This window comes from Protopterus annectens, chromosome 14.part0 (assembly GCF_019279795.1).
Source record: "Protopterus annectens isolate FY-2018-M chromosome 14.part0, PAN1.0, whole genome shotgun sequence".
In the NCBI taxonomy this organism is placed as follows: domain Eukaryota; kingdom Metazoa; phylum Chordata; order Ceratodontiformes; family Protopteridae; genus Protopterus; species Protopterus annectens.
The window spans coordinates 222,255,259-222,282,814 of record NC_056748.1 but is presented as its reverse complement, the minus strand read 5'-3'; the positions used below and the strand labels follow the sequence as shown (position 1 = coordinate 222,282,814).

Sequence of the window (27,556 nt, the reverse complement as noted above, 5' to 3'; positions counted from 1 at the left end):
TTCCTGATCTTCCATCAAGATAGAGTGTCCATGAGAACAAATCCCACATTTATGCCTAAGGTGGTATCCAGAGTGTCTTTAAATCAGGCTGTACACCTACCTACATTCTTCCCCAACCCACAGAACAGGGGAGAAAGACTGTTGCATACCTTGGATGTACATAGGCAATTACGCTACTGCCTGGACAGGACCAAGTCCAATAGAAAAACTGACCAGCTTCTGGTAGCATATGCAACAGGAAAGGAAGGAAAACCTATTTCAAAACAGACAATCTCCAAATGGATAGGAAATTGCATTAGATTTTGTTACTCCTACCATGGAAAGAAAACTCCAGAGAACATCAGGCCTCACTCCACAAGGGCTACAGCCACTACCACAGCTTTCTTACGAGGAGTGGCTACCAAGGACATTATAGAGGCTGCTACTTGGACCTCCGTGCATACATTTGCCAAGCATTACAATTTACCTTTATACTCTAGATCCCGAGCAGGTTTTGCCACTGCTGTTTTGCAAGGGATCCTAACTACACCATAATCTCTACTTTTTCCTCCTCCCCTAGTTTAGCTATGGTATTCTACCCATTTGTAAGGACTGCAGATGCATCCTTGAAGGACATAGTACAGTTTTGTACCTACCATAAATGTAGATGTCCGATAGGAATGCAACTGCAGTCAGGATTACCCACCCACCTTCCCCTCTGTGGTACTCCTAGGGTATTTGCCATCCTTCAGCTAGCTTGGGGGGGATCTATTATGGTGTATTTGTTTGTATATATGTACATACATGCTTATTTGGAAACATTGGCATTTACCCAAATTTAGCCATCAAAGAGGGCACCTGGCATCTGGGGCAAGAAACACTGAGGAAGATGGCGTCGGCTGATGCCTTTATACCCGAAAAACTGCAGCTATGACGTCGGGTGAGGTGCGACACCAGCCGAAGCCAGACCCAGACTTTGGAATCCGGCCGACCGAAGGGCTGCCTGACGACAGGACTACCCATTTGTAAGGACTGCAGATGCATTCCTATCGGACATCTACATTTATGGTAGGTACAAAACTGTACTTTGTGTACACTTGCCATAAATGTAGATGTTTGAGTGTATTCACTGTTGCAGTCCTGGTTACCCTCCCTCCAGCCTCCTTTCTTCTTTTGGCTATACCTCTACTCTACTTTACTATGCTCAAATGCTTTTTGGTGTATTTGCTTTTTTGTTGGAGGTATAACCTTGTATATTTATAGATGTGAAGTTGTTAAATCTCACCGTTTGTTCTCACTGTTGGGTTCGGAGCTGATCCTCAGCTCCAACACGGCCGATAGCAAAGCTCAAGGTTTGCCAGTAGCTCGAGACTAAACCCCTTATCCCACAATGCACTGCTGGAATTACCTCAGATATAGTTTGCCACAGCAAGAGAGATCTCGGTGATCCAGCTAGCTCGGACCATTTGTGATAGAAAAAACAGCAAGTTCTTATAAAAAAATCTTTCTTTTTGTTTTAGAGGATAGTTGTGTATTGGTGTTTAAATATTTGATAATAGTTTCTATAGTTCTGGATAGATAGTGCCCTGTTGGCTAGTTGTTTTGTGTGGGCCTTTAGCCCTATTTAGACTTATTAATCTTCCTAGTCGGGGTTTTCTCTGTGGGCTTTTTTAGCCCTGTATTTGTAAACTATAATTGTTATAGATAGTGCTCGGATTGGGCTTAGTTACTTTGTGGGTCTTTACAAGTAAAGTAAAGATTTTACTGTCTTAAGTTTTTGCAGTATACTAGTTTGTTTTACCTTAACTATGTCAGATGACAAGGAAAAATCCCATCCTAAATCGGGATTTCAAGAAATGTCAAGATTGTGGGCAGAAAATGTTCGTCACTGACGGACACATTCAATGTGTCTACTGTCTGGGGGCTAAACACCTCCAAGACACTTGTAACATTTGACATTCCTTTTCTTCAAGAGTCCTCTTGGAGAGAAGGAGAAAGCTAATAGACAGGGAATTACTTCAGCAATCTGTTTCTGAGGTGTTGAGTAGCCATGAGGGTACTAGCACATCCTCCAAATCCTCAAAATCCAAATCTTCAGACAAAGTGGCAAAAAAGACAAACATTTCGGAAGGAGGGTCATCAGTTCCACAGACCTCAGAACCGACTGTACCTTTGATTCGGAGCCAGCTCTCAGTATTGGAGCTGGTCTATGAAATTCCTTCTTTTCTGCTCCAGTCAGCACCTTCGGTCCATTCTGGTAAGTCTTCAGTCAGCCTTTCAGATTTGGACATGGATCGGCTAGTGCAGAAGCTTTTACAGGCACCAGGACTTGCCAAATTGTTGTCAGCCCCGACCAGCTTGTCGGTGCCAAAGACCATGGAACTGGATTTGTCTACTCCTCCTCCGAGCTGTACTGGACTCTCGGAGCTGAAGGAAACTGAACCGATGATTGTCGAACCCTTGGAGCCGATACCCGCTCCGGTGTTATCGGCTCCATCTACTCAGATGTCCTCGGTGCCAACCGAGGACTCTAGGAGCCGACACTGTCCCATCGGGTCCGGGGAGGATTTGTTGGTGCCGACTCTTCCTCTCGGGGCTTCAGCTCAGATGAGCTTGGTTCCTACCTCGGAGCCCAGGGTTTTGGTGCGGGAGGATCGGACGTTACTCTCGGGTCCATCCACTCCTTCTCGTCGGAGCCATGGTGCCTTCGATGCTATGAGGAGAGTTTTGTCCCCAAAGACAATGTCAGCATCAGTTCAGCCTTCCCTCTCCCCTCAAGCTCCTGTGTCTGCTTCTTCATCTACCGGTCCCTCTAAGCATAGAGACCCCGAGCGTCAAGTATCCCCACAGGGCATCCCCTGCTCTTCTAAGACCTCCCCAGATCCCATAACTGAGGAGGTGCCCAGGAAGAGACTGTGCAAGAGGAGGCACTTAGACTCCCCACAGGAGTCTTTGACATCTGACACGGATTTGGATGAGTCAGAAGGGTCCCCTCGATCCCCCTCTGAGGATATCTCCTTTGCAGAGATACTAGAGATCCTTAGTCAGAGGGGCGATTGGCAGTCCAAGACCCCTACCGAGGACGAGTCTGTGCTCTTGAAAGCTTTTGGGTCTCAACCTTCCACTTCTTGGGTGTCTCCGCCTTACGATGAGCTCATGGAATTGATCACCAGAGGCCATGGAACCTGTTCCTCGTAAGCCCAATAAATTCATGTCTGAACCAGTGGACAAGCCATTTTTGACAAAGGGAGTGCTTGTTGATGCCATGGTGGTAGCTGCAGCCACCAAAAATGAAGTGTCTGACATTCACATCTATCCATCCTCCTAACAGAGATTCTAGGGTCATGGATAGATATGGGAAACGCATGTTTAGTTCAGCTACTTTTTCTCTGCAATCACTGAACTATTTGACCCACTTTATGAGATTACAAAGAGATCTACTGAAAGAGCTAGGAGATACTCTCCAGGGTACGGTAGCTGCAGGGGTGGCCGACAAAGTCAACACCCTGCTCATTACCCTAAACTCAGTGGTAAACTCGTCCATGCATCTCATATCCTATGCAGCTGATGGTTCGAGTAGAGCCACTAGTTCGGGCATTGCTCTTCGAAGGCAAGCCTGGATGCATCTCTAATCCTTTGCAGAACCCATTAAGTCTTCCTTTATTAACACCCCATTCGATGGCTCATCACTGTTTGGGCCCAAAGTAAAGGAAATATTAACCAGGTGTGAGCAGGAAGGCAAGACCTTATCTGCTGTTGGAGTCCATTTTTCTACCCCTACTCGGCCCTACCCCAAGGGCCCTAGGGGAGGGAAAATGTGGTTCCTAAAAGCACAGGGAGCCTTTCAGGATGCACGTGGAGAAACCCCCTCTAGAGGCAGAGGAGTGGGTTATAACGGAAGACGTTGCCCCCTGTGGCAGAGGGGGTCCACAACAGCACAGTGACAGGGGTCAGTTCTCCGGTCAACCCTACCAGTGCCCCTGAAAGGGGGCCCGACTGTTCGGCTCTGGAGGCAGTCGGGGGTCGCTTGTCTTTGTACCCAGAAGCTTGGCTAAACATAACAACAGATACATGGGTACAAAGCATCATTTCCAGGGGATATTTCATACCGTTCTCTTCCCCTCCCATTCCTGTAAAGAGAATCCCAGATGTTCCACCCAATCTCAGGGAACAAGCAATCGTAGAGGTCCACAAATTGCTAGAAAAAAAGAGTCATCCAACCAGTCCCAGCAGACCAAGTTGGATTCGGAACTTACTCAAGATTCTTTTTGGTCCCAAAGAAAACAGGGGACTGGAGACCTATCTTGGATCTCAGCAGACTCAACCAGTTCGTAAAGAAAGAGAAGTTCTGAATTGTCACACTTCAGTCTATTCTTCCCTTCCTAGGGAAAGGCGATTGGATGTGCTCCATAGATCTCAAGGACACGTACTATCACATAAAGATGAACAGACACTCCAGAGATCATCTGCGTTTCCGGCTGGGAACCAGTCATTACCAGTTTCGAGCCCTGCCCTTTGGTCTCACTACAGCCCCCAGAGTGTTCACCAAATGCATGGCAGTGGTCACGGCTCACTTGAGACGTCTAGGATTCCAGGTGTTTCCATACCTAGACGATTGGCTCCTCACCACTACCACCAGGCATCAATTGACTCAGGCAACACAATACACTCTCACACTCTGCCATCAATTAGGCATTACAATCAACTTCAAAAAGTCTGCCTTATTGCCATTGCAGCATACCGTTTTTATAGGAGCAGAGTTAGATACCTCAACTACCACTCTACGTCTTCCTATCGAAAGAGTCTCACTTCTCCGCCAACATGTCACCTCACTGATGTCAAAGAAAAAGCTACAGCAGCAGAGGTCTTGAAGGTGCTAGCTTTGATGGCGGCAGCAATCCTGGCTATACCACTCGCAAGGATGCATATGTGAATTCTTCAATGGTTCCTCTTTGCTCAGTGGTCGTACCAGAAACTACCGATGCACCACATGATTCTCATCATGGATTCTTGCAAGAGAGACCTTCGGTGGTGGTTGACGTCTCTTCATGTCACAATCGGAAGACCCTTTGCCCCCCCCCCCCGCCCCAGTAGCCACTGTGACCACGGACACTTCCTTGATGGGGGGGGGGGGCATTTTCAGGGAAAGACTGCCCAAAGCACATGGACAGATCAAGAATCACATCTGCACATCAATGTTCTAGAGTTGAGAGCGGTACTTCTGGCGTTGCAGTACTTTCAGGACTCTCTCCCTCTAGGGACTATTGCAATTCAGATGGGCAACATGTCAGTAGTCTGGTACTTGAACAAGCACGGCGGAACCAAGTCTTACCCCCTTTGTTGAGAAGCCCTCGGGATCTGGCAATGGGCTGTGTTGTCCCAGCATTTTCTGTTAGCAACGCACATCCCGGGGAAATCCAACGTGATAGCGGACAAGCTAAGCAGGGCGATATTACTCTCTCATGAGTGGTCTCTCAAACAACAAGTTGCGGAGTTGATTTTCTGCAAATGGGACCAGCCTTGCTGTGACCTCTTTGCCAGCCACATGAATTCAAAATGCAAAAGCTATTTGTCCCTAATACCACCTCCCGGTCATTCTCCGAGAGATGCACTTTTACACGATTGGCCCCCAGGTCTCCTTTATGCATTTCCACCCTTCCCATTGATACCCAGATTTTTACAGAAAGCAAAATCGCTGGGAAGGACTGTTATTCTCATAGCCCCCTACTGGCCTCGACAGATTTGGTTCCTGTTTCTCCACCATAATATGTTGGAAGATCCATGGATCCTGGACCCAGTTCCGGACCTTCTGACGCACCCGTCAGGTGACCTCCATCCTTCACTGCAGTCCCTGAAACTGACTACTTGGCTAATCCACTTCCCCTAATTGCTAGGCTACATTCAATTTCAGAAGATACAAGACAAATTCTCTTGTCTTCTCACAAGCCATCTACCAGGAAATTATATGGCAGTAAATGGAAAAGGTTCTCAATTTGGGCCCACACGCAGAACATTGACCATTTCCAAGCTCCGCTATCATCTATTTTAGAATTCTTGACAAAGATTTTTAAGGAAGGGGCAGCAGCTGCTACAGTTCGAGTCCAGCTAGCTGCCATCTCAGATTTTCACATTGGGTTTGGTGACTCAAATGTTATGGGCCATAAATTATCTAAGACCTTTCTTAAAGGTGTTCTTCACAAGATACCTCCTATCAAAATTCTCTGTTCTTCTTGGAATTTAAGCTTTATGCTGTCTCAAATCATTCTTCCCCCCTTTGAACCAGCATCTTCTTGTGATCTCAAATATTTATCCTGGAAAACTATTTTTCTTGTGGCCAGTACTTCTGCCCGCAGAGTGTCAGAACTTCAAGCATTATCTATCAGACCACCTTACATGATTTTCCATGCTGATAGAGTATCTCTCAGAACAAACCCCTTATTTTTACCTAAAGTCTGTTCTGAGTCAAATATCAATCAGGTCATTGAGCTGCCAGTCTTTTTTCCCAACCACTCTAGCAAATTAGAATACATGCTGCACAAACTTGATGTACACAGACAGCTCAGATTTTATCTTGACAGAACTAAGGATATTAGAAAATCAGATCAACTTTTTGTATCCTTCTCAGAAGCCAGAAAAGGCAATCTAGTGGCTAAAACAACCTTATCTAAATGGTTATCCGATTGTATAACCTTTGTTTATGAGAATGCGAGCATGCCATTAACACACAAACCTAAGGCTCATTCTACCAGAGCCATCTCTACGTCTTCTGCTTTTCAAGCTAAATTGCCCCTTGACAATATTTGCTCTGCAGCCACTTGGTCTAAGCCTCATACCTTTATCACGCATTACAAAGTGATAATGTATATCCTTTGTTTATGAGAATGTGAGCATGCCATTAATACACAAACCCAAGGCTCATTCTACCAGAGCCGTCTCTATGTCTTCTGCTTTTCAAGCTAAATTGCCCCTTGACAATATTTGCGCTGCAGCCACTTGGTCTAAGCCTCATACCTTTATCATGCATTACAAAGTAGATAAGGCTTCAAGGGACAGGTCTTCCTTTGGTTCCACGGTACTGAAGAACATACTTCCATGAGCCACCCAAGATTGAGGGTGCTAGAGACGCTACCCATCAGTGAGAATAAATGCCGAGATTTAACAACTTCACATATAGAAGTTATGTACTTACCATAACGTTCCATGTGAGTTGTTTATCTCGCCTTTATTCTCACGTCCCTCCTTCCTTCCCCCTCCTGGCTGACTGTTGACTTAGAGGCTAGTACCATCCTGGTTATTCAATATTTCTTCTTTCCCTTTGGGAAGTGTTTTTGACAGTAATAAATAAAATGGTATATATATTTATATATACTGTTACTCGCAGCAAACAAGATCTGAGGTAATTCCAGCAGTGCATTGTGGGATAAGGGGCTTGGTCTCAAGCTACTGGCAAACCTTGAGCTTTGCTATCAGCCATGTTGGAGCCGAGGATCAGCTCCGAACCCATCAGTGAGAATAAAGGTGCGATAAACAACTCACATGGAACGTTATGGTAAGTACACAACTTCTTTATTTAATTGCTTCCCTTTAGGGGGGCACCTGACATCTGGGGCAAGAAAAACTGATGTAATGGCGTCGGCTGCATGTTTTATATCCCTGACGACCTGACATCATGGAAGAAGGGACAACAACCGACGCAGGACCCAAGATTTTGTTAATCAGGCTGACTGAGAACTATTGCAAGCAGATAACCCAAATGTGATGACTGCAACAGTGAATACACTTGAATATCTATATTTATGGTAAGTGTACACAACTGTACTTTTGTGATAGTGCTTATATTCAAAATGATATCACTTCACAAACTAACTCTTCTTCCTCTTTCAAGTTTACCGGTAAAAGTAGACTCAAAAGATGCTTATCATCACATCACTTGTAATCTAGACTTCAGGCTTTGCTTAGTGTTTTGTGAGTCTGTATCATATTATTAGTTCTCTGCCGTACCCTTTTGGACTAACTACTGCACTAAGAGTGTTCACAAAGTGTCTAGCTCCAGTTATATCTCATTGCAAGTTACAAAGTGTCCACATTTTTCATTATGTAGATGACTTGTTAATCTTGTAGTCATGTCAGGAATTTCTCTCATGAGTGAGAAATCTCTTACACAAGCTGGGATTCCAGGGCCTGCAGTGCTAGATGTTTACATAATTCTTGACTGCCTTTTATATTTAATGTAAGTATGTTGTATACCTCAATAGATTATTTAGTGCATCTATGGTTTTCTACAAAACTTTAGCATATAATTCTTTTATAATTCTTTTATTTTTTTGTGAAGCATTGTATTTTTGTATACCTAAGATTGTACTCAATGTGTAGCTTTTCTCCGTGGGCCTCCGCTGAAAAAAGGCTTCTGCCCAGTCAGACTAACCCGGACAACAAATGTTAAATAAATAAATAATAATAAATTAAATTCCAAGAGAGTATTCAAAAGTATTTCTTGACTCCTTCACACAGGATTGTGTTCCAAGTAGACACCTCAGTTCAAAGAACTGTTCTTTCACAGGAAAAATAGATCTATTTCTGCATCCATTTCTATGTTTTTCCACTCAAACTTTGGTCACTGCTTGGGAATAACACAGGATTTTGGGGCTCATGGCTTCTATGATTGGACTCCACATGAGAAAGATACATTGGTATCTGAAATCTCTTTGGTCCCAGCAGCAACATATTTTATCTTTTCAAATCCCAGTGCTGGTGTTTGTCAGAAGAGAAATCTTTTAATGGAGACAAACAGATATCTCTAAATCCAGGTCTTCCCTTCTCCCTCTCTGCTCCAAAGCAGCCACCACATCACTACAGGCAGTTTGGACTTTTTTGGTGAGCAGTTTCAGGAGAGATCAAATTGCAGGGTGTGTGAGACACCAAGGACAGATACAAACACATAAATATCAAGAAGATGCTTGTCCTGATCATGACAATCAACTCTCTGAGCCATCTTTAGTCCCTGAGACCTCTTCAAATTATTACAGACAATACAACAGTCATTTGGTGCATCAGCAAGTAAGGAGAAACCAGGTCATGCCCCCTTTTAGACTACCCACGTTAGCTTGGCATATACAGTGGATATAAAAAGTTTACAAACCCCTGTTAAATTGCCAGGCTTTTGTGATATAAAAAATGAGGCCACAGTAAATCATTTCAAAACTTTTCCCACCTTTAATGTGACCTATAACCTGTACAATACAATTGAAAAACAAATAAATCTGTTAGGTGAAAAAATATAAAAAAATATAAAAAAAATAAAAAACGTACAATAAGCTGGTTGCATAAGTGTGCACACCCTTAAACTAATACTTTGTTACCGCACCTTTTGATTTAATTACATCATTCAGTCTTCTTGGGTAGGAGTCTGTCAGTGTGGCACATCTTGACTTGGCAATATTTGCCCACTCTTCTTTGCAAAAGCACTCCAAATCTGTCAGATTGCGAGGGCATTTCTTCTGCACAGCCCTCTTCAGGTCACCCCACAGTGTTTCTATTGGATTTAGGTTTGGGTCATTCCAAAACTTTAATTTTCCTCTGGTGAAGCCATTCTTTTGTTAATTTGGATGTATGGTTGGGGTCATTGTCGTGTTGAAAGGTGAAATTCCTCTTCATCTTCAGCTTTCTAGCAGACGCATGAAGGTTTTGGGCCAAAAGTGACTGGTATTTGGAACTGTTCATAATTCCCTCCACCTTGACTAAAGCCCCAGTTCCAGCTGAAGAAAAGCAACCCCAAGGCATGATACTGCCAACACCATGCTTCACCGTGGGGATGGTGTTCTTTTGATAATGCAAAGTGTTGTTTTTGTGCCAAACGTACCTTTTGGAATTGTGGCCATATAGTTCAAACTTAGTCTCATCAAACCGTAACACATTTTCCCACATGCTTTTGAGAGACTTGATGTATTGTTTTGCAAATATTAGCAGGGCCTGGATATTTTCCTGTATAAGAAAAGGCTTCCGTCTTGCAACTCTACCCCATAGCCCAGACATATGGAGAATATGGGAGATTGTTGTCACATGTCTTTTCATCAATTTTGGAGGGACGTCCAGTTCTTTGCAATGTCAGTGTTGTCCCATATGTTCTCTACTTTTTGATGACTGTCTTCACTGTGTTCTATGGCATATCCAATGCTGTGGAAATTTGTTGTACCCTTCTCCTGACTGACACCTTGTAAGCTCTCTGTGAACCATGGCTTTTGCTGTAGCAAGCAAGTGAGTCAATGTCAGAAAAATCCTACTAGGACAGCTGAACTTTATTTGGGGTTAATCAGAGTCTCTTTACTTGATGGCAGATGTGCAGAAGACTGAATGCTGTAATTAAATCAAAAGGTGCATCAACAAAGTATTCGTTTAAGGGTGTGCACACTTATGCAACCAGCTTATTGTACTTTTTTAAACTTTTTATTTTTTTTCCCCTAACAGATTTTGTTTTTTAATTGAATTGTATAGGTTACATTAAAGGTGAGAAAAGTTTTGAAATGATTTATTGTGGTCTCATTTTTTTATATCACAAAAACCTGGCATTTTAACAGGGGTGTGTAAACTCTTTATATCCACTGTAGCTTCTTAGCAGAATTTCACTCTACAGGCATCCTACATTCTGTCAGAGCAAAACTGTATAGCAGACAAGATAAGCAGGACCAAGACAAACCCTCACAAATGGAAACTAGTTTGGGGGTATTCCAGTACCTCAAGCAGACGTCTTTGGCTCCTCTTTGAGCAATCAACTGGCAAGGTTCTGTTCCAAGATTCCATGTAAGAAGGCATGCAAGACAGGTGCCTTTTCTTTTCCTTGGACAGGAATGTTCCTGTATGCTTTTCCACCCTTCCACTAATATCCAAGGTACTTCTGAAGAGTCAGATGGAATTCCCAAATATCATTGGGGTAATTCTCTTCTGGCCCAGTCAGCCATGGTTCTCCCTTATTTTGGAAATCGCCAGCCACAATTACAGCAAGGCTTCTCACAGACTGGATCTCCTCACACAAGAACAGGGTGTTTGATGCATTCCTACATCAATCAACTTAATTTGAATGCCTACATGATAGGGTCTTAATTCCTTATAGGGACCTGTTTACTGAGGATGTGCAGCAGGTACTAATGGAGGTAAGAAAGGCTGATACTAGAAAATCATATGTTAGCAAATGGAAAAGTTTTTTCAGTTCATGCCAACACAACCAGCACCAATTCAGGGCTAGTTGTTCTCTGGTTCTGCAATATTTGTGTGAGTTACTATTCAATGGGCTTTCTTATTCCTCTGTTGAGGTTCATTTATTGTCCATTTCAGCATGTCTGCCCATGGATCATCCTATTTCCTCTATGTTTTTGGTAGACAGATTCTATAGAGGGTTTTACAGCTTAGGCCACCTAGAAAACAGGTAGCTCCTTCTTTGGATCTTAACTTCGTACTGGAAAAAAAAATAACAATGTTCCCCTTTAAACTGGCTCATCAGGATGGTTTAAGGTTCATCACATGGAAGACTGTATTTCTTTCTAATCTGACCTCAGCAAGAAGAGTATCTTGAGTTGCAAGCTCTCATGGTGATTGAACCCTATCTATTCTTAAATAGAGATAGAGTCACATTAAGAACAAATCCCACATTTATGCCCAGAGTTGTTTCAGCATTTAGCCATCAATCTGTTTCTAATCTACCCTGATTTTCAGAGCCAAGGAAAAATTATTTTTCATACTCTGGGTACCATAGGCAGCTCAGATACTATCTTCAGAAAACTTAAGTCTTTTAGAAAACCAGAACAACTATTTATTTTTTATGATAGGGTAAATAAAAACAACCCATGTTAAAACAGACTATTTTGAGATGGTTGTCCTCAGCTATTACTTTTTGTTACTCCCACCATGGCAAATTTATTTCAGGCAGTATCAAGGTGTATTCTGCTACAGCCATGGCTGCAAGATGGCATACTGGAAAGGGGTAGACCATAGAAGCATTCTAGAGGCAGCTCCTTGATTCTTTGTGCATATTTCTTTACAGTGCATTACCAACTGGATTCCTTTTCTTGGTCTAGAGTTGGCTTTGCTAGGACTATTCTACAGAGGCTCCTGGACCCTTATCCTACCTCCACACAGATTGGATAGGCTTTGGTAATCATCCCAAGTAGTCAATGGCTACTGCAGAAGTGAGAATAATGAAGAAAGTACAGCTGTATAAGTTGTACCTAGTATAACAGTAGACATTTGAATTCCTCAGTGCTGCAGTAGCCGCACCCATCTCTTATCACCCTACTTCTGGGTATAGTTAGTTGTGGGGATGTTAAGTTATTTGTATCTGTTTATATCTTTTAGAGGTTCAGGATGAGTAAGCTCTTTCTTTCCCTCCCTCTCAATTTGCATCGGCAAGGAATTCCTGAAGTTGTCTATGCTCTGACTGCTGATTTCCCTCCATTGGTCTAGCCAGTCAACAGTCAGAGTATAAGTGCTGGAGAAAGCTACAGCTTTCTGAAACTGGCCAGTTGTTGTATCCTGGACAGAATGCAGTCCAAACAGCTAAAGGCTACTTCAGCAGTGAAGAATTTGAACATCTACTGTTATTGTTAAGTGTAACTTGCACAACTGTACTTTCTTCTTTAGATATGGATGTTGTTTTGGTCAGTCTTCTGCTGAGTTCCTGAAAAATGTGATGAAAGAGGGAAACTGATTCATGGGGTAACTCAGATTTTTCAGTCTTCCTTTGCTGAGTTTGCTAAAGGTTTTACACCTGCCTCAACACCCTTTTAAAAAAATCAAAATAGATACAGCAAGCTTCTGGCAAGGAGACATTCAAAAACAATGGCAAGGAAGCTCCAAAAAGAAAGGAGGAGCCTCCCAGAAACAAGGGCTCACCAACAAAGTTGAATGATTATCTACAGATGGTACCCACCCACCCCCAACACACACACCCTGGTAAGTTTTTAAATATCCCCAAAATGTTGATATCAGTTTCTGTCTTTAGCAGCAGATAATTTCAGACAAATGGGTTGTGAGTGATACATCAGGGATACAAATGACAGTGGGAGTCCCTTTCTCCTTTTCAGGGGATTCCTTCTCATCCACTAGAGCACACCTCTTTTTTCTGTCCTGCCATTCAGCATTTGCTCGCTTAGGGTGCGATGGAAGCTGCCCCTCTTTCTGTGATAGGGAAGGTGTTCTATTCAAGTTTGTTATGCTGAAGAAAGAAGCCTCTTACAGACCAGTCTTAAATGTTTCCTTTCTAAATCAGTTTGTGAAAGTCCCACTGTTCAAAATGCTATCTCTTCACAACCTGTTCACTCTGGTTCTCCCATTTCATTTTCTTTCATTTTTTAGTAACTTTAGATTTAAAAGATGCTTATCATTGCATTCCTATAGCCTCAGATTTCAATGTTTCTTAAGGTTTTCTGTGTCTGGATTACCCTTTCAGTTCTGTGTGTGACCCCTTGGGTTTTCTACTACTTCAAGGGTATTTACAAAGCGTCTGACCCCAATGATAGCCCATTGCAGACCACAAGGTACTCTTGTTTTTCCTTATTGATATGACTCATTTGTCTTTGCAGAGTTTTTTTTTGAAGGTGTCGGGAATCTCTCACATGGGTTAGAAATCCTCTGCACAGACTGGGATTTCAAGAGAACATGCAAAAGTCTTACTTGACTCTTCACTGGATTGTTTTCTTGGGATGTCTGCTAGATACCTCAGTTCAAAGAGCTTTTCTTCCACAGGAAAAATTAGAGCTTGAATTTTTCACTCAATCCAAGGCTTTAGCAAGGGAATTTTTATATTGCTTTTGTTTACTGGTATGGTCCGATTAGGCATTCAGGCCCATTTTCATTGGAGGCCTCGGGAGAAAAGCTCCATTAGAGTTACAGAAATTACAAAGAATTTACACAGAAAAAAGAATTTCAGTTTCTTAGCAGTAGAAATGTTTTTTTTTAGAATCATCCAATGGGTAATACAATTTGATTTCTGTAGGAGTGTTAAACAGGTGTCATTTACTTATACAGTATATAGAAATTTAATTTACATAGGACTGGTGAGAAGCAGTATATAGTTATAAATGTGAAGATTTGTTTACATTATTTACATGATAAGATAGGAGAATCGGAGAGCTATGGGCTGGTGATAGTGTAGAGATCTGAGATAGAGAAAGAGAGAGAGAGAGAGTCAGGCAGAGTGAGAAAAAGAAAATAGCCAGGTGGAGTTTCAGTGCTGTTTTAGGTTGTGCTTCAAGTTAGATGCAGAGTTGCCCTGTTTTAGTGGGACAGGCAGGAAGTTCCACTGCCTGGAGACATAAGATGAGTATAGTGAGTCTCCAGGTGTATTACAGGATTTGGAAGTTATTAGTAGGCTCTGATTATCAGAGTGAAGGCAACATGGCAGGAGTATTGCTTGAGAATGCTTTGTAGAGAAGGGCATGTGTGTGGTTTATGTATTCTTTTCTGAGCATTTTGAAGTTGAGTGAATGTATGGTGATTATGTAGTTCTAGCCAGTTGAGCTTCTTTAGTGTTAAGCAGTGGTGCATACTGTAAGATGCATTATCTGCAAATTTGGCTATTTTGTTAAAGCATGTCTCTAATTTATTTAGTAGTGTGGTTTGATAGTTCTTTGATTTGGAGTTAGTGGGATACTGTGTCAAATGCTTTTGGCAGATCCAGGAACAGGAAGGATCTTAGGTTACCATTGTTTCTGTTGATATTTATGGTTCCTGAGATACTAAGCAAAGCTGTTGTTCTGCTGTGGTGTTGTCAAATGCCATGTTGTGTTGGTGGGGGAATAGTTTGTTGTTTATGAGATGAGTTAGGAGCTGAGAGTATATGCATCTTTGTAAGATTTTGGACAGAGGGTAGGGATTTGCAATGGGGCAGTCTGGGACAGGGGTCTGTAGCTGATCCACCTTTGTGAAGTGGTATAATGTGTGACTTTTTTTCCAGATGGTGGGTACATAGTTTTCTGTGATAGATCTATTAATGAGCATTGAGATGGAGTATGCCAGGACATCGGCAGCTAACTTAAGGTATTCGGGTGGGAGTTTGGCAGGAGCTGGTGCAGTGATTTCCAGTTTGTGAAGGTAATTTTTGATAGCTGAAGTAGGTATTTGGTGGAAAGGAAAAAAGCGAGTTATTGTGAGTATTGTTGTTGGGGATAAAGAGATGGGTGGTTGGATTAGATTCTAGTAGAGAGTGGACAGATTGAATGAAGGGTGTTGAAATGGGTGGCTATGGGGTATGTGTCATTGTTTGTTGTAGGAGACTGGGTGGTGGTTTGACCAGGGTATAGTAGGATGTTTATGGTTGTCCGGAATTACTCGAGTTTCTGGTGATGTTTACCTTGAAGTCAGTGAAAGAATAAAATTGTGCCTAGTTTGACCTGTTGTCTATATCAATTTCTAAGTTGTCTAAAAATTTGCCACTTTTGTGGCATTCTAGCTTTATTCCATGCCTTCCGGGCTTTGTGTCTATTTAGCATGAGCTGTTTATTTATTTTTTTTTTTTTGTTGAGCCGTGGAGCGGGGTTGCTTTTGGTTCTTTTTGTTCTTATGGGAGCTAACTCATTTAGTATGTTAAGGAATGTATTATTGAAATGGTTAACAGCATCTTCTAGTAGTAGTTTGTAGAGTATTCCAGTTGTACTGGGAGAGGTAGTTTAGAAAGGCATCTTTGTTAAAAGATGAGAGTCTTATTGCATCTTTTAATACTATATGCTTGGGAGTGTGATTAGTTTGTCTTGTGATACATGTGGGGAGATGGTCACTGATGTTCTCTGGTAGATAAGGGTGAGATGATAAGGATCTATTCTATTAGTGAGTGCCTCTTGCTGTTTTTTGTCAATCTAGTGGGTGAGTTGATTACTTGAGTGAAATTGAATAGGTTTATAGAGAAGGTAGGGGAGTCTGTCTTTACAAGTTAATAGTCTGTATTCACATCCCCAAGTATAATAGTTTCTTTATTTACATTAGTGGAAAATCATTGAAGGATGTATTCTAGAATGGGAATGTTGTTGCTGGGGGAATATATATGGCAGCAATGCAAATATTATTGTGCTTGTTCAGGTGTAGGAGAGTAATAGATTTTTCTGTGTTGGTATAGTTGGGGCAGTCTAGTGGGTATCTGGTAATGTTTAGAGTGTTTTAAGAAGTATTGCAACTCCTCCAGCTTATTTTTGTGTACTCAGTCATTTAACTTCAGTAGAAAGTGCCCAGTACTGAAGAAAAGCAACGACACAAACAGAAATACTGGTAATGTTACAATGAGTGCCTCAGCTAATAAATCCTTTGCTGGGACTCTGTTCATGTCTTTGGTTTTCTTCAGTACTGGGCACTTTCTACTGAAGTGTGGTGATTTATTTGGTTCTTAGTTTGGTTTTTGCCTAGTTTCCTGATGGATACCTCAACGCAGACCGTGATTCTTGGTGATGATCCAGTGGAAAATATTGGTTTACTTATGCAGCTTATTCAGCAACTCTCTCAGGAGGTTATTGTGTCTAACAGCCAAAGAAGTGTACAAGTTACAAATGTGACATGTAATAACCAATTAGAGACAGTTTTTGGAACTGGTGTAACTACTGGAACTACTGGTAATGTTACAATGAGTGCCTTAGCTAATAAATCCTTTGCTGGGACTCTGTTCATGTCTTTGGTTTTCTTCGGTACTGGGCACTTTCTACTCAGTCATTTCTTATTATATTGCATCCCGGGGAAAGGATTTTTTTCATCCTTAATGTGTGGTTTTAGCCAAGCTTCAGGGATGATAAGAATGTCTGGGTTATGTGCTGCAATGTATGCATGGAGATCTGGAATTTGTTTTAGATGCTTCTGAGGTTTATGTGCATTAATAGTAGGTTGTAGTTAGGATTAGTAGGTTGTGTGTTGGTAATGGTGGGGGCTGATGGGTTAGATGGGTTTGGTTGGTTTGAAGGGATGGTCCAGTCTTTGGATGGATGTCTCCACAGAGTGGGAGAGTAGAAGTATGGTAATAGAAGTTGTCCCATTTTTATATTTATCTCTTAGGTCTGATATTGATGTAGCTGTAATTGAAGAGGGACTGTGTTCCTAATGGGTAGAGACTATGTGCAGTTTTATAGTTAGTGAGTGTTTGGAGTAGGGTGTTTGACTAGGAGTACAGAGTTGAGGAAAATAGAGTGATGGGGGAAGGGGAATATGGTAGGATGTGGCAATGGTGAGTGAGCTTTGTATACTTATGAGAGCAGACTGGAGGAATAGCATATTTTACATAAGTTAAGAAGAAGATATAGTTATCTGGGTGGAAGTTATTTTCTATTTTTTTGTTGGAGTTTCTTGGAGTAGATTGGGAGAAGTGTGATAGGTGGGCATGTGATATGAGTCTGTAAGTAGAGGAGTTAGGCCAGTTGGATGTCTCAGTGAATTTGTTTGGTTGTAGTAGGTGGGGATAGGATTCTATACATTTAGGTAAAGTGGGGTGGTTAGAATTAGGGTAGGGTAGTGGAGTGAGCCTGAATATGGTGAGGGTGAACAGAGTGGGCTGAGAAGGTGGTTCAACTGCCACGGGGGAAAAATATCTGTAAGCTTGAAAGTTATATAGGAACAGCCAGTATAATTGTATTGAAGTATTGAGGTAAAAGAAGAGATAAGTCTGTTATGACTGTGATGATGTGAGGTAGTGCCAGCTGTTCCAGGAGGAGTAGGGTAGTGGATGTGTAACATATGCTAGCATAGCTGCAGTTTTGTAACGAATTTGATGTCATTTGTTTATCAAACTGATTTGTACAGATGCTTGTGTAAAGAATGTATTTGTAAACCTGCTTTTCTTAAAAATATATCAACGGTGGGTCCTGCTGGACAGAAAATAAATATACATATATGTCAGTCTGTATTGTGGTAACTGCTGAAATGTATATATGTTAACAGGGGATGCTGGAAGGGAAGGGTTTAAGCTCAGCCCAGCTTACCTTAGGAAAAATAGTTTGAAATTAAATTACTTGGTATACGCCATAAAGATTGTATCTCACAAGTGTGAATGCAGCCAGAGACGCAAGGTCTGTGAAAACAAGGACTAGGAATACTGCTGTATTGTCCTTAGTGGTGAACTAATTGCTACTCTGGAAGGGTGGAAGTGCTGAAATCATTTTATAGCTTCCAGATGCTATAACACATCTTAGCAAAGCTTTGTGTTTGTGTATTATGATACATATGTGCAAGATCCTGGTTAAGCTTTTGGTAAAGGAGTAGTGTGGGAACCACAGAGTCAGATGACCAGATGTGATGTCATTCTGTAATCCAGCACTGAAATGATGCTTTAATGCTAGACGAGATAGAAATCTCAGGGCAGTCTGTTTGTGAAAGCTGACAAGAAAGACCACTCACCCACATCACCTTGCCTCGGTCTATTAACTAAGTAGGAAACAGTAATTCTTTAGATCAGTCTGGAAAATATACTGAGATTAGTTAAGTATTGGTTTTCTGTATCTGAGTCTTTCTATCTGTGTTATTTTTAGTATTTCCTGTGATTAAACTCTGGTGTTTATTGTAAATGGATATTCAGTATTTTCATGTTTTCTATTTTATTATCTTTTATTAACTTTATCCATACCTTTCACTGTGGCTGGTCTTTCAGAAAATAATTTAACCCTTGAGAGGAACAGCATTTATTTGGTGGCACTGTGGGCTTCATTCTCCTGAAGGTCTTGTACTTGGAAATACTGCTATTTGTATAAGTATTAATTTTACTAAGAGTAATTGGTTACCCTAGTAAGAGCCTTAAAGTAGCTGGATGGTGGCAGTGAATCTACCTTATAATTTGGGTGGAAGTGGCAGAGCTAGTAAATCTGTACAAACCTTTCCCAGGTGTGTGTGTGTGTGTGTGTGTGTGTGTGTGTGTGTGTGTCTGTGTAAATCAAATCTTAAAGAGTGTGTGTGTCAGCTATTTAGAACAGGGACACAGAGCACAGTTTTCTGCAGAGAGAAAGGTGAAGTCTTATTTGGGGCCTGGAGAGGAAAACCCAGCCTCAGGACTGTGTGCGCTTCCTGTGTGCTCTTAAGGGAAATTGTGCTTGGTGCAGAGAGCTGCATTGAAAAATACTGTGTGTACCAATTTTTTGTTCTGAGTGAATGTCCCCCACCATTGTCATTGGTGAGGATTGAGGCTCCTTAATTACTGGCACAGAGGAGGGACATCACAATGAATATGCAAAGTACCAAGGTGTGAGATTGGTAGTTAGCAAAAAGAAAAAAAAGGCTTTCGGCTTTTCCCGGTTAGGAGTCGCCACAGCGGAACTCCGGTCTGCTAATGATTGGCAGTTGATTTTTACGGTGCCGAGTTGCCAGCCCAATGCCTAACCTTCATAGAAGGCACACCCATTCACGCTCGCACCTACCTGCATGTCTTTAACGTCACTCAACCGCGGGGAGGACATGCAGACTCCACACAGAAGGCACTCCAGCCAAGAATCGAATGGGAGAACCTCTTGCTGTGAGGTGACAACACTAACCGCTGCACCACAGCGGCCTGGCAAAAAAAACATTTGGAAAAATGAGAAAAGAGCTGTTCTGAACTACTTTTAAAAGTAGCTGCTGTAAAGCTCAAAATAGAAGTTGTTTGTTCATTAGTTATCAGTGAAAACTTCATGGCATGGAAAAGGGAAGAAGCAAATGAACACAGAACTGCCTATACAAGCAAAAAGCAAGAGCTGGAAAGTGCAATTAAGAAAGCGCAGGGTGATGGCAAGAGTAGCGTGTAGCTCACTAATTTCTCAGGATTCTAGGATTCATGGCATCCATTATTCTCATGATTCATTTAACCAGATTCCACATGAGAAAAATTCAGTGATACCAAAACCCCATGTGTTCCAAACGTCAATATTCTCTATTGTTCCAGATTCCCATTTTAGAATTTGTGAAAAGGGAACTTCTTTGGTGGAGACACCAGTTTTATCTGAATCTGGGTCTCTCATTTTCTCTTCCAGCTCCAGCATAGTAGATATCTACAAATGCCTCAGATTTTGCTTGTGAAACAGTATCTGTGGGATTAAAAGTGCAGGGTCTTTGGAACAAAAAAGATCAAAACACGTAAACATAAAACAGATGTTGGTAGTAACAAATACTGTCAATTCTGTCAGTCAGCTGAGTGTCCCAGGTCCATTAACATTGGTTATAGACAGCACCACAGTAATGTGGAACATAAACAAACAGGGAAATCCATATCGTACCCTCTATATAGACTAACCTGGGCTATAGCTTTTCAGCACAATCTCATTCTACAGGCATCTTAAATCCCACCATAGCATAATTTTGCAGTAGACAAGCTGAACAGGACTAGGACAAACCCTCGTGAATAGAAACTGAATCAGGAGTCTTCCAGGAATTGATCCAGCTTTGGGAAATACCTGAAATAGATTCTTTTTGCCTTCATTCACAACAATTAGTTGGCAAACTCTGCTCCAGGGCTGTAAGCATTCTGTTTCCCTTGGATAAGAACGTTTCTGTATCAATTTTCACCCTTTCCACTGATATCCAGTGTCATTCTGAAGATTCAGAAGTATGCTCCAAGATTGGACAGCGCAGTGGCGCAGCATTTGCATTGTCACTTCACAGCAAGGGGTGCCTTCTCTGTGGAGTTTGCATGTCCTCCCTGCATTTGTGTGGGTTTTCACTTGGTGCTCTGGTTTCCTCCCATATTACAAAAACATGCATCTGGAGCATTTCTTCCTGGGCCTCCACTGCAAATCGGCTTTGTCCCAAGTCGGACTTTCCAGGTAAACAATTGCTAAATAAATGTTGAATAACTAAAAATAAAATTATTGTGGTGAGTTGCTTCTGTCTCAGGCAACAGTTGCTCTCCCTTATTTTGGAAATGACCAAGACCAATTACCAGAAGCTTCCTTACAGAGGGAACCAGCTAACACAGGTCAGGGGATATATAGCACATCCCAACTCAAAACAACTTCTTCTGACTGCCTCAGTCTTAATACATTTTAGGAACATATTTTAGGAATTGCAGCAGGTATTAAAAGAGGCAAGAAAACCTGCTACTTGGAAATCACATGATAGCAAATGGAAATTTCTAATTGGTGTGAAGTCAAGATTAAGGGTAGTATTTTTCTGGTTCTATAATCTTTATGTGAGTTATTATCCACTGACCTCTTTTACTCCTCTATCATTGTTCATTTGTAAGCCATTTCAACAAGTTTACCTTTGGATTCTACCCTTTCAATTTATTTCCATATCAAGATGTTTTTTGAAAGGGGTGTTACATGCTAAGTCTTCTAGGAAACTGATGGCTATTACATGTGATCATTGTTTAGATCATCTGAACCGGCTCATCAGGCTGATTTGAGATCCTTAAATTGGAAAGCAATTTAGCTGATTGCTCTGACTTCTGCAAGAAGAGTAATTGTATTGCAAGCTGTTATGGTGAGTCATCCTTATCTTATTTTCCACAAAGATAGGGTTTCCATAAGAACTAATCCTTCCTTTATGCATAAAGTGGTATCTGAGTTTACTTTAAGCCATGCTTTCCGTTTCCCTATCTCATTTCCAAACCTAAAAACCAGATGTTCACAGACAACTAAGATATTATCTTGACAGAACAAAAAGTTTCAGAAACTTTGATCATTTATTCATCTCTTATGAAGGTAAGAATAAAGGACAACTTGTGCCAAAGCAGACTATCATCAAATGGTTGTCTCATGCTATTACCTTTTGTTATACCACAATAAGGCAGTTCCAGGCAGGGTCAAGGCACAATCTACCATGGACTTGACTTTTTGGAAAGGGTTGGATTCTAGAAGTATCCTAGAAGCAGCAACTTGGTCCTCTGTGCATACCTTTGCAAAGCACTACAAACTAAATTCCTTCTCTAGGTCTAGGGCAGGTTTTGCTCAGACCATTCTCCAGGGGCTTTTAGAATCATATCTTCCTCCTCCCAATTAGTTTAAGCTATGGTAGTCTACCTGTATAGGTAAGGCAACTGCAGCAGTCATCAAATTATGAACATAGGGCAGTTGTGTAAGTAAACTTACCATAACAGCCGATGTTTGAATAATTACTGCTGCAGTAGCTGCTCCCTCCCTCCCTCCATCCCCCTTATTTTTGTATGGTTTTGTTGCCAGGGTGAGGACATTTATTTTTAGTTTCCTAGCATTGACATTTCAGGGCTCTAGCCACCCTCGCACAGTTGGCATGAAAGCTCTGAAGGGCTTGTTTCCCAAACCCCTCTTTTTCTTCAACTCTGCTCGAGCTGGCCAGCTGTTATATCCTTAGTAAGATAAAACCTATATCTAAGGCTACTTGTTGTGTCTTTTGACTTTTCCCGGTTAGGGGTCTTCACAGCGGAACTCCGGTCCGCTAATGATTGGTAGTTGACTTTTACATGCCGAGTTACCAGCCCTGATGCACAACCTTCAACGAAGGTACGCCCATTCACGCATGTCTCCACGCAGAAGACGCTCTATCTGAGAATCGAACCAGACAGCGTCTTACTGTGAGGTGACAATGCTACTGCAGCACCACCACCGCGGGTTATCTAAGGCTACTACAGCAGTGATTATTCAAACATCCACTGTTGTAGTAAGTTTACATACACAGCTGTGCTATACCTCCAGTGGTGAAAATGGATACTACCAGGGTTTATCATCATCTGCAGACAACACATAACACTTCTCCTTTAGCAGCTCTATAGCATCTGTCTTAATATGAAAAATGATAGAATAATGAAAAATTGATCATACTAAAATACTTCCCAAAGAATGTAAACCTAAAAACACCAAAGACTTTAGATCTGTATCATTTTTAGTCGCCCTAGGTAAGGTCTTTGAAATCCAAGATTTCTCAGTACCTTTCCAGACACTGAAACCACAGGACTGGTGCTTTTGCAGCCTCTGGTAATTGCAATGATCTCCCATAAGCTCAAGCTACCATACTTATAGGCTCCTGCCTATTGAGTGTCCTCCAGATCTCATTGCTGCCATCAAAACCATGGCATCTCTGAAGAGCATAAACTTTTAAGGGAGAATTCTGTTCTTCTTTCAGGCAGATAACTCTTAATTTTTGATTTTTTTTGCTCAGTTAGACATCTTTTTAGATTGTGCAGTTTCTTTAGTGTTTTAATTTCATTTTCACTTACAAGTCTTTACCTTGCTATTCCCCCCCACCCCACACAAAGTCAAAACAGCTAGGCTCGGCATTCAATGCCCTGGCACTGAAGGTCCCCTATTTGTTTTTTGTGACTGGGGTTTCAGCACCATCAGCTGGCATGTATGCTTTGTTCTCGATACAGGTTTTGACAATCATTGTGCCCCAGGGTTTTCAATGGACTTGATGACAGAGTGGAGATAGCCAGAGCTTCTTTGTCCCCATCATGCCAATGGTATTGACACTGTCCAGTGACATCACAGAGATTGTGGTTTTACACTCATCCTCATTTAGGCTTCCACCGGACGAGGAAAATCATAGGTCCAATCTGATGAGATCCAGTGTACCCTCTTCTTCAGAGAAAGAGAGTTTGGATGTGGACTGTCCACCCAGCACCTCCCTTGAAGAAAAAAATGCAAGAGATAGGATCTGGACTTAAATTTAGAGTCACCTGCTGTAGACACAGATGTGGATAAAGGGTAATGTTCCCCAAAATCCTCTCCACAGGATGTGTTCTTTAGTGAGAGATTAGAGATAATGATACAGAGGGTATAGATAAAATATTTAGACCTTCTAATTTGTTACTTAATTACTATAAACAGATAAAAAGATGGGAAATGATTATCTGATCAAATTCTCCTACCAGGAGTCAAGCATCCGTTCCAAGGACTGTCAGGTTCTCCACCTCCTGACGTAATCATTAGCCAAGTACCAAAGCAGCATGAAATATAATCATCATACAATGCCTCTACTGCCATGACAACCCACTAACTCTCAGTCAGGTCCCAACTAATAATACCTAGATAAAAGGAAAATAAAGTTGTTGTATATTTATATAGCTATCTAATAAGCTAAAGAAACCATGCTTGCACCTTTTAAAATCCATTAAATATACCAACATGCAGACTGTGTAGTATATAATGAAATCGAAAGTCTGTATTAAACAGTCTAAGCTGGGCTGATCCCTTCAGTAGCTTGTAAGTGAGAAATGCTTTGGAATCTGGGCTAGCACTGAAGCTCTTCTTTCCTTGTGCCTTTTTATCTTTATCCAAAACTTCAGTAACTTTCAGGAACACCCCTCCACAATTTTATCATAATGACAGAGTATCATGGCAGTGAATAGAGAGAGAGAGATAAGACAGAAGTTCAGAAATCAGGGTCTATATCACTTTGTCGAAGGTTCTTTACTGCGAACCTTCGTTCATCGAACCAAATACAGTGAATATTCACTTCAACAAACATTGACTACAATGAATGACTTACCCGGGGAAAGGAGTGAGCTGATCAGGATTCCGAACGTCACACAAAGCACAGTGTTTCAAATTCACCCTAACTATATATACACACTCAGAGATCGCACTACAGTGGGGAAATGGACAAATTTCCAGTGATGGCCTACTCTGTTATTTCTCTAAAAGAGTTACAAATAGCCTTCCTCTTAGTCTACCAATATGAAAACAAAAAGTCTGTTCAAAGAATTCCCTGCTAAATGTTAAAACCTGTTTAGATGCAATAGTAGTAGTAATTTTCTATTAAACAAGTTTTGTGTTTCATTAAAAGCTGCCTGTTGAATTGTGCAAGCTGGCAAACCTGTTCCTTACCTACAAGGTTGCATAATCTTGGAGTTGGTTAATTTAGAAATGCAGAGGTATGGGATGTTCAGGGGGCTCCCTATAAGTTTTGTTATTCTGTCAGTGTTAAACCTGACAGTATGTGTTAGTGATTTAAAAACTAAGTTCTTTAAGTGTGATATTTCGTGATGCAGTGTTTTGCATAGATCCAGATACAAGGGGGTTACATTCCATCCTCTTTCTGTTCTGAAGAGACTATAGAAAGTAGCAAGATATAATCTATATAACTTAGGCTACTATAGCAGTGATGATTCGAACATCTACTGTCATGGTAAGTTTACTTACACAATTGTACTCTTTCATTTTTCTAGAAAATCTGCCCAACAGCAGAATCCGAATGCTGTTCTGCAGTCAGGTAATAGTACAATTAAATGGATTTTGACATTTTTATAGTGAATGATTTATACATACAGTGTACATGCAATTCAATTTGACATTTTTTATATTAAATCACTGTACCTACAGTGTATATGTAATCTTATTATAGTTCTTTTTGTGGTTACTTCACTTGTTTTAATGATGATTTGCATTTAGCATTCTGTTTTCATTGTGTATATGCAAACTTTTTTTATAGGCCAAGGAAGAAGAAGTAAGTCAGATGCGTCAGGAAATTTCTAAGCTATCAAAGATGAGGGAAGCATTGCAAAAGAAACTGCGTCAGGCAGAGGATCAGAAACTCGAGGTGGAACAGCAGCGGGAGACACTGAAGAATCAGATCAGTGGAGTGGAGCGAGGTGAGAATTTCACCTCCATTGCTGATGATAATTACATTCTTCATAGAGCATATTCTTTGAATGTCCTGCACAGGATTGTTAACATTTTGATTTTACTGGTTTTGACAACAATAGTGCAGTCAAAACCTGTTGGCATAGGGAGCTAAAACCCTGGATATGCCCTTGAAAATCCAAGTACAATTAGTAACCTTGGAACTGGAGGGGATATTGAAGGAAGAGACAGGATTGGTAAAGCAATGCCCTCTATCCTCTCTTGGGGGGTGAGGTATGCATAGCTGGGGTGCACTTATCCTGAGTAGAATCCTTGATGGAAACCAGACACCCCATAGGAGTGCTTTCTTCAAGAGGTGCAGAGTCTCCTGAGATATGCATCACCTGTGGAAGTGAATGACATTCCCTTGCTGAGGGGCCATTACACACTGAACTCTGTATCCTGCTGATGGACATTCATTGTTAGGTTAGGGCTTAAAAATGCAAAATCCCTTCTCCAAGATGGATGACTGCATTGCCTGCACTCTTTGGTTGTCACCCCAAGCAGGAATGAATGGGCCATAGGCCTCTCCCCGCCAGTACAACACACTAACTAGTTGGTTAGGCAGAGAGGAAAGCTTGATAGTCACCAAGGGAAGGCGCCAAAAACAGTGCAAAAAATGTTTTACATTATGATGATGTTATAGAAGTAATGTTTTTCAGTAACTCTGAAGCTATAATTCTTATTTTAGTTCATCATATAGAAGCATGCTTTTATGAATCAGTTTACTGAAACAAGGAAAACGCCACATCTTATCAAAACAACAGTGCCAAGAAACAAATATAATTGAAGAATAGTAAGCTAAAATGTAAAACTAATAAAAGTGAAATCATTTCTATTGAAATAATTAAGTATGCGTGAGGCAAGCCATTCTTCATTCTTACCAACCTTTTAATTATTTGTATGAAGTTGCTAACACATTTGAGTAAGCGCATTCTTTATTATATAGCCTAATCATTGTCCACCCATTTCTTTAGGTTCAGTGACCTCAGAGTATGAATATTTAAATGTGGGGGGGGGGGTAAGAACTTTCCTCCCTCTCTCTGAATCCTTAAAAGCAGCTTCCCCATATGTTCTTGATTCATGTGATTTCAAGAATCATTTGCTCACTCTTGCTAGAATGAAAAAAGTGAATGCCTTAACAACACTGTCTGCTCTTCTGCAGATTTCCCTTTCCCCAGTGATGAACAACAATGTTATATAGTGCAGGGGCAAGTCCCCTCCTTCAAAAATACAGTTGTTTTAAGCTGTCATTATATTTTGTATGTAACTAGCAGCTTTTGTGCTTAGTGGAATGAGGACATGCTGTGTGACCAAGTGGGAGTGGAGATTTTATAGCAGAAGCCTTAAAAGCTATTCCTTTTCTTGTCAAACATATGTGTTTAATTTAACATCACCATTACAAGACAAAAGCTGTCCACCATCACATTTCATCAGTTGTACTGAAACTTTTCATCTTCTACTTGATATTATTCAGTTATGATGTGATAAAATATGGCTTTCAGATACTTTAGTTCGATAAAGTGTGGTTTGCTAAGCTCTACTTCCAAAAACTGATGGAACATGTGACATTTTTATATATTTCATATCTTGAGAATATACCTCTGGAATTTTTTGTGCTCTTCAGATTATTAGTTTCTACTTTATTCATTTTCAGGAATAATACTCTATAAGGTGTAACTGTCTGAGTGAACATTTCTCCTAAAACTTCTTGTACACTCTAAGCTAATTTGTTGGCAGATGTCTGGTAGGTTTCTTTCTTGCTTTTTTTTATTTTATTAATGTATTAACTGGGATGCAGTTAAGTAGAAATGTTTCTTTGCAAGCATGATCCATTAACAGTGCCTTTTTAAATAACTTGCCCAGTCACACAGTCTGTTTTTTTTCCTTCATTTTCATTCCATACTCTTTGATCAGTAGCAGTTTAGTTTTGTCTTTTCTTTGGGATCTTAAACCTGTGGTTCTCAGTCCTCATGCAGCCCTCAAACCAACATGATGCTCACAGTCGAAGGTACTACTATATATTGGTAGCTGCACTGACTACTTTTCTCTTTGTTTTGGAG

General features: G+C 41.1%; 1 protein-coding gene across 1 annotated transcript in view; it reads left to right on the top strand.

Moving 5' to 3' along the window:
* The window catches only part of CFAP58 (cilia and flagella associated protein 58), a 2,107,107-nt gene that overhangs the window by 381,004 nt on the left and 1,698,547 nt on the right, over positions 1-27,556 (top strand). The window contains exon 7 of the mRNA XM_044055947.1: positions 25,303-25,462. Within this exon, the coding sequence (XP_043911882.1) occupies positions 25,303-25,462 (160 nt within the window). The remainder of the gene's footprint in view (positions 1-25,302; positions 25,463-27,556) is intronic.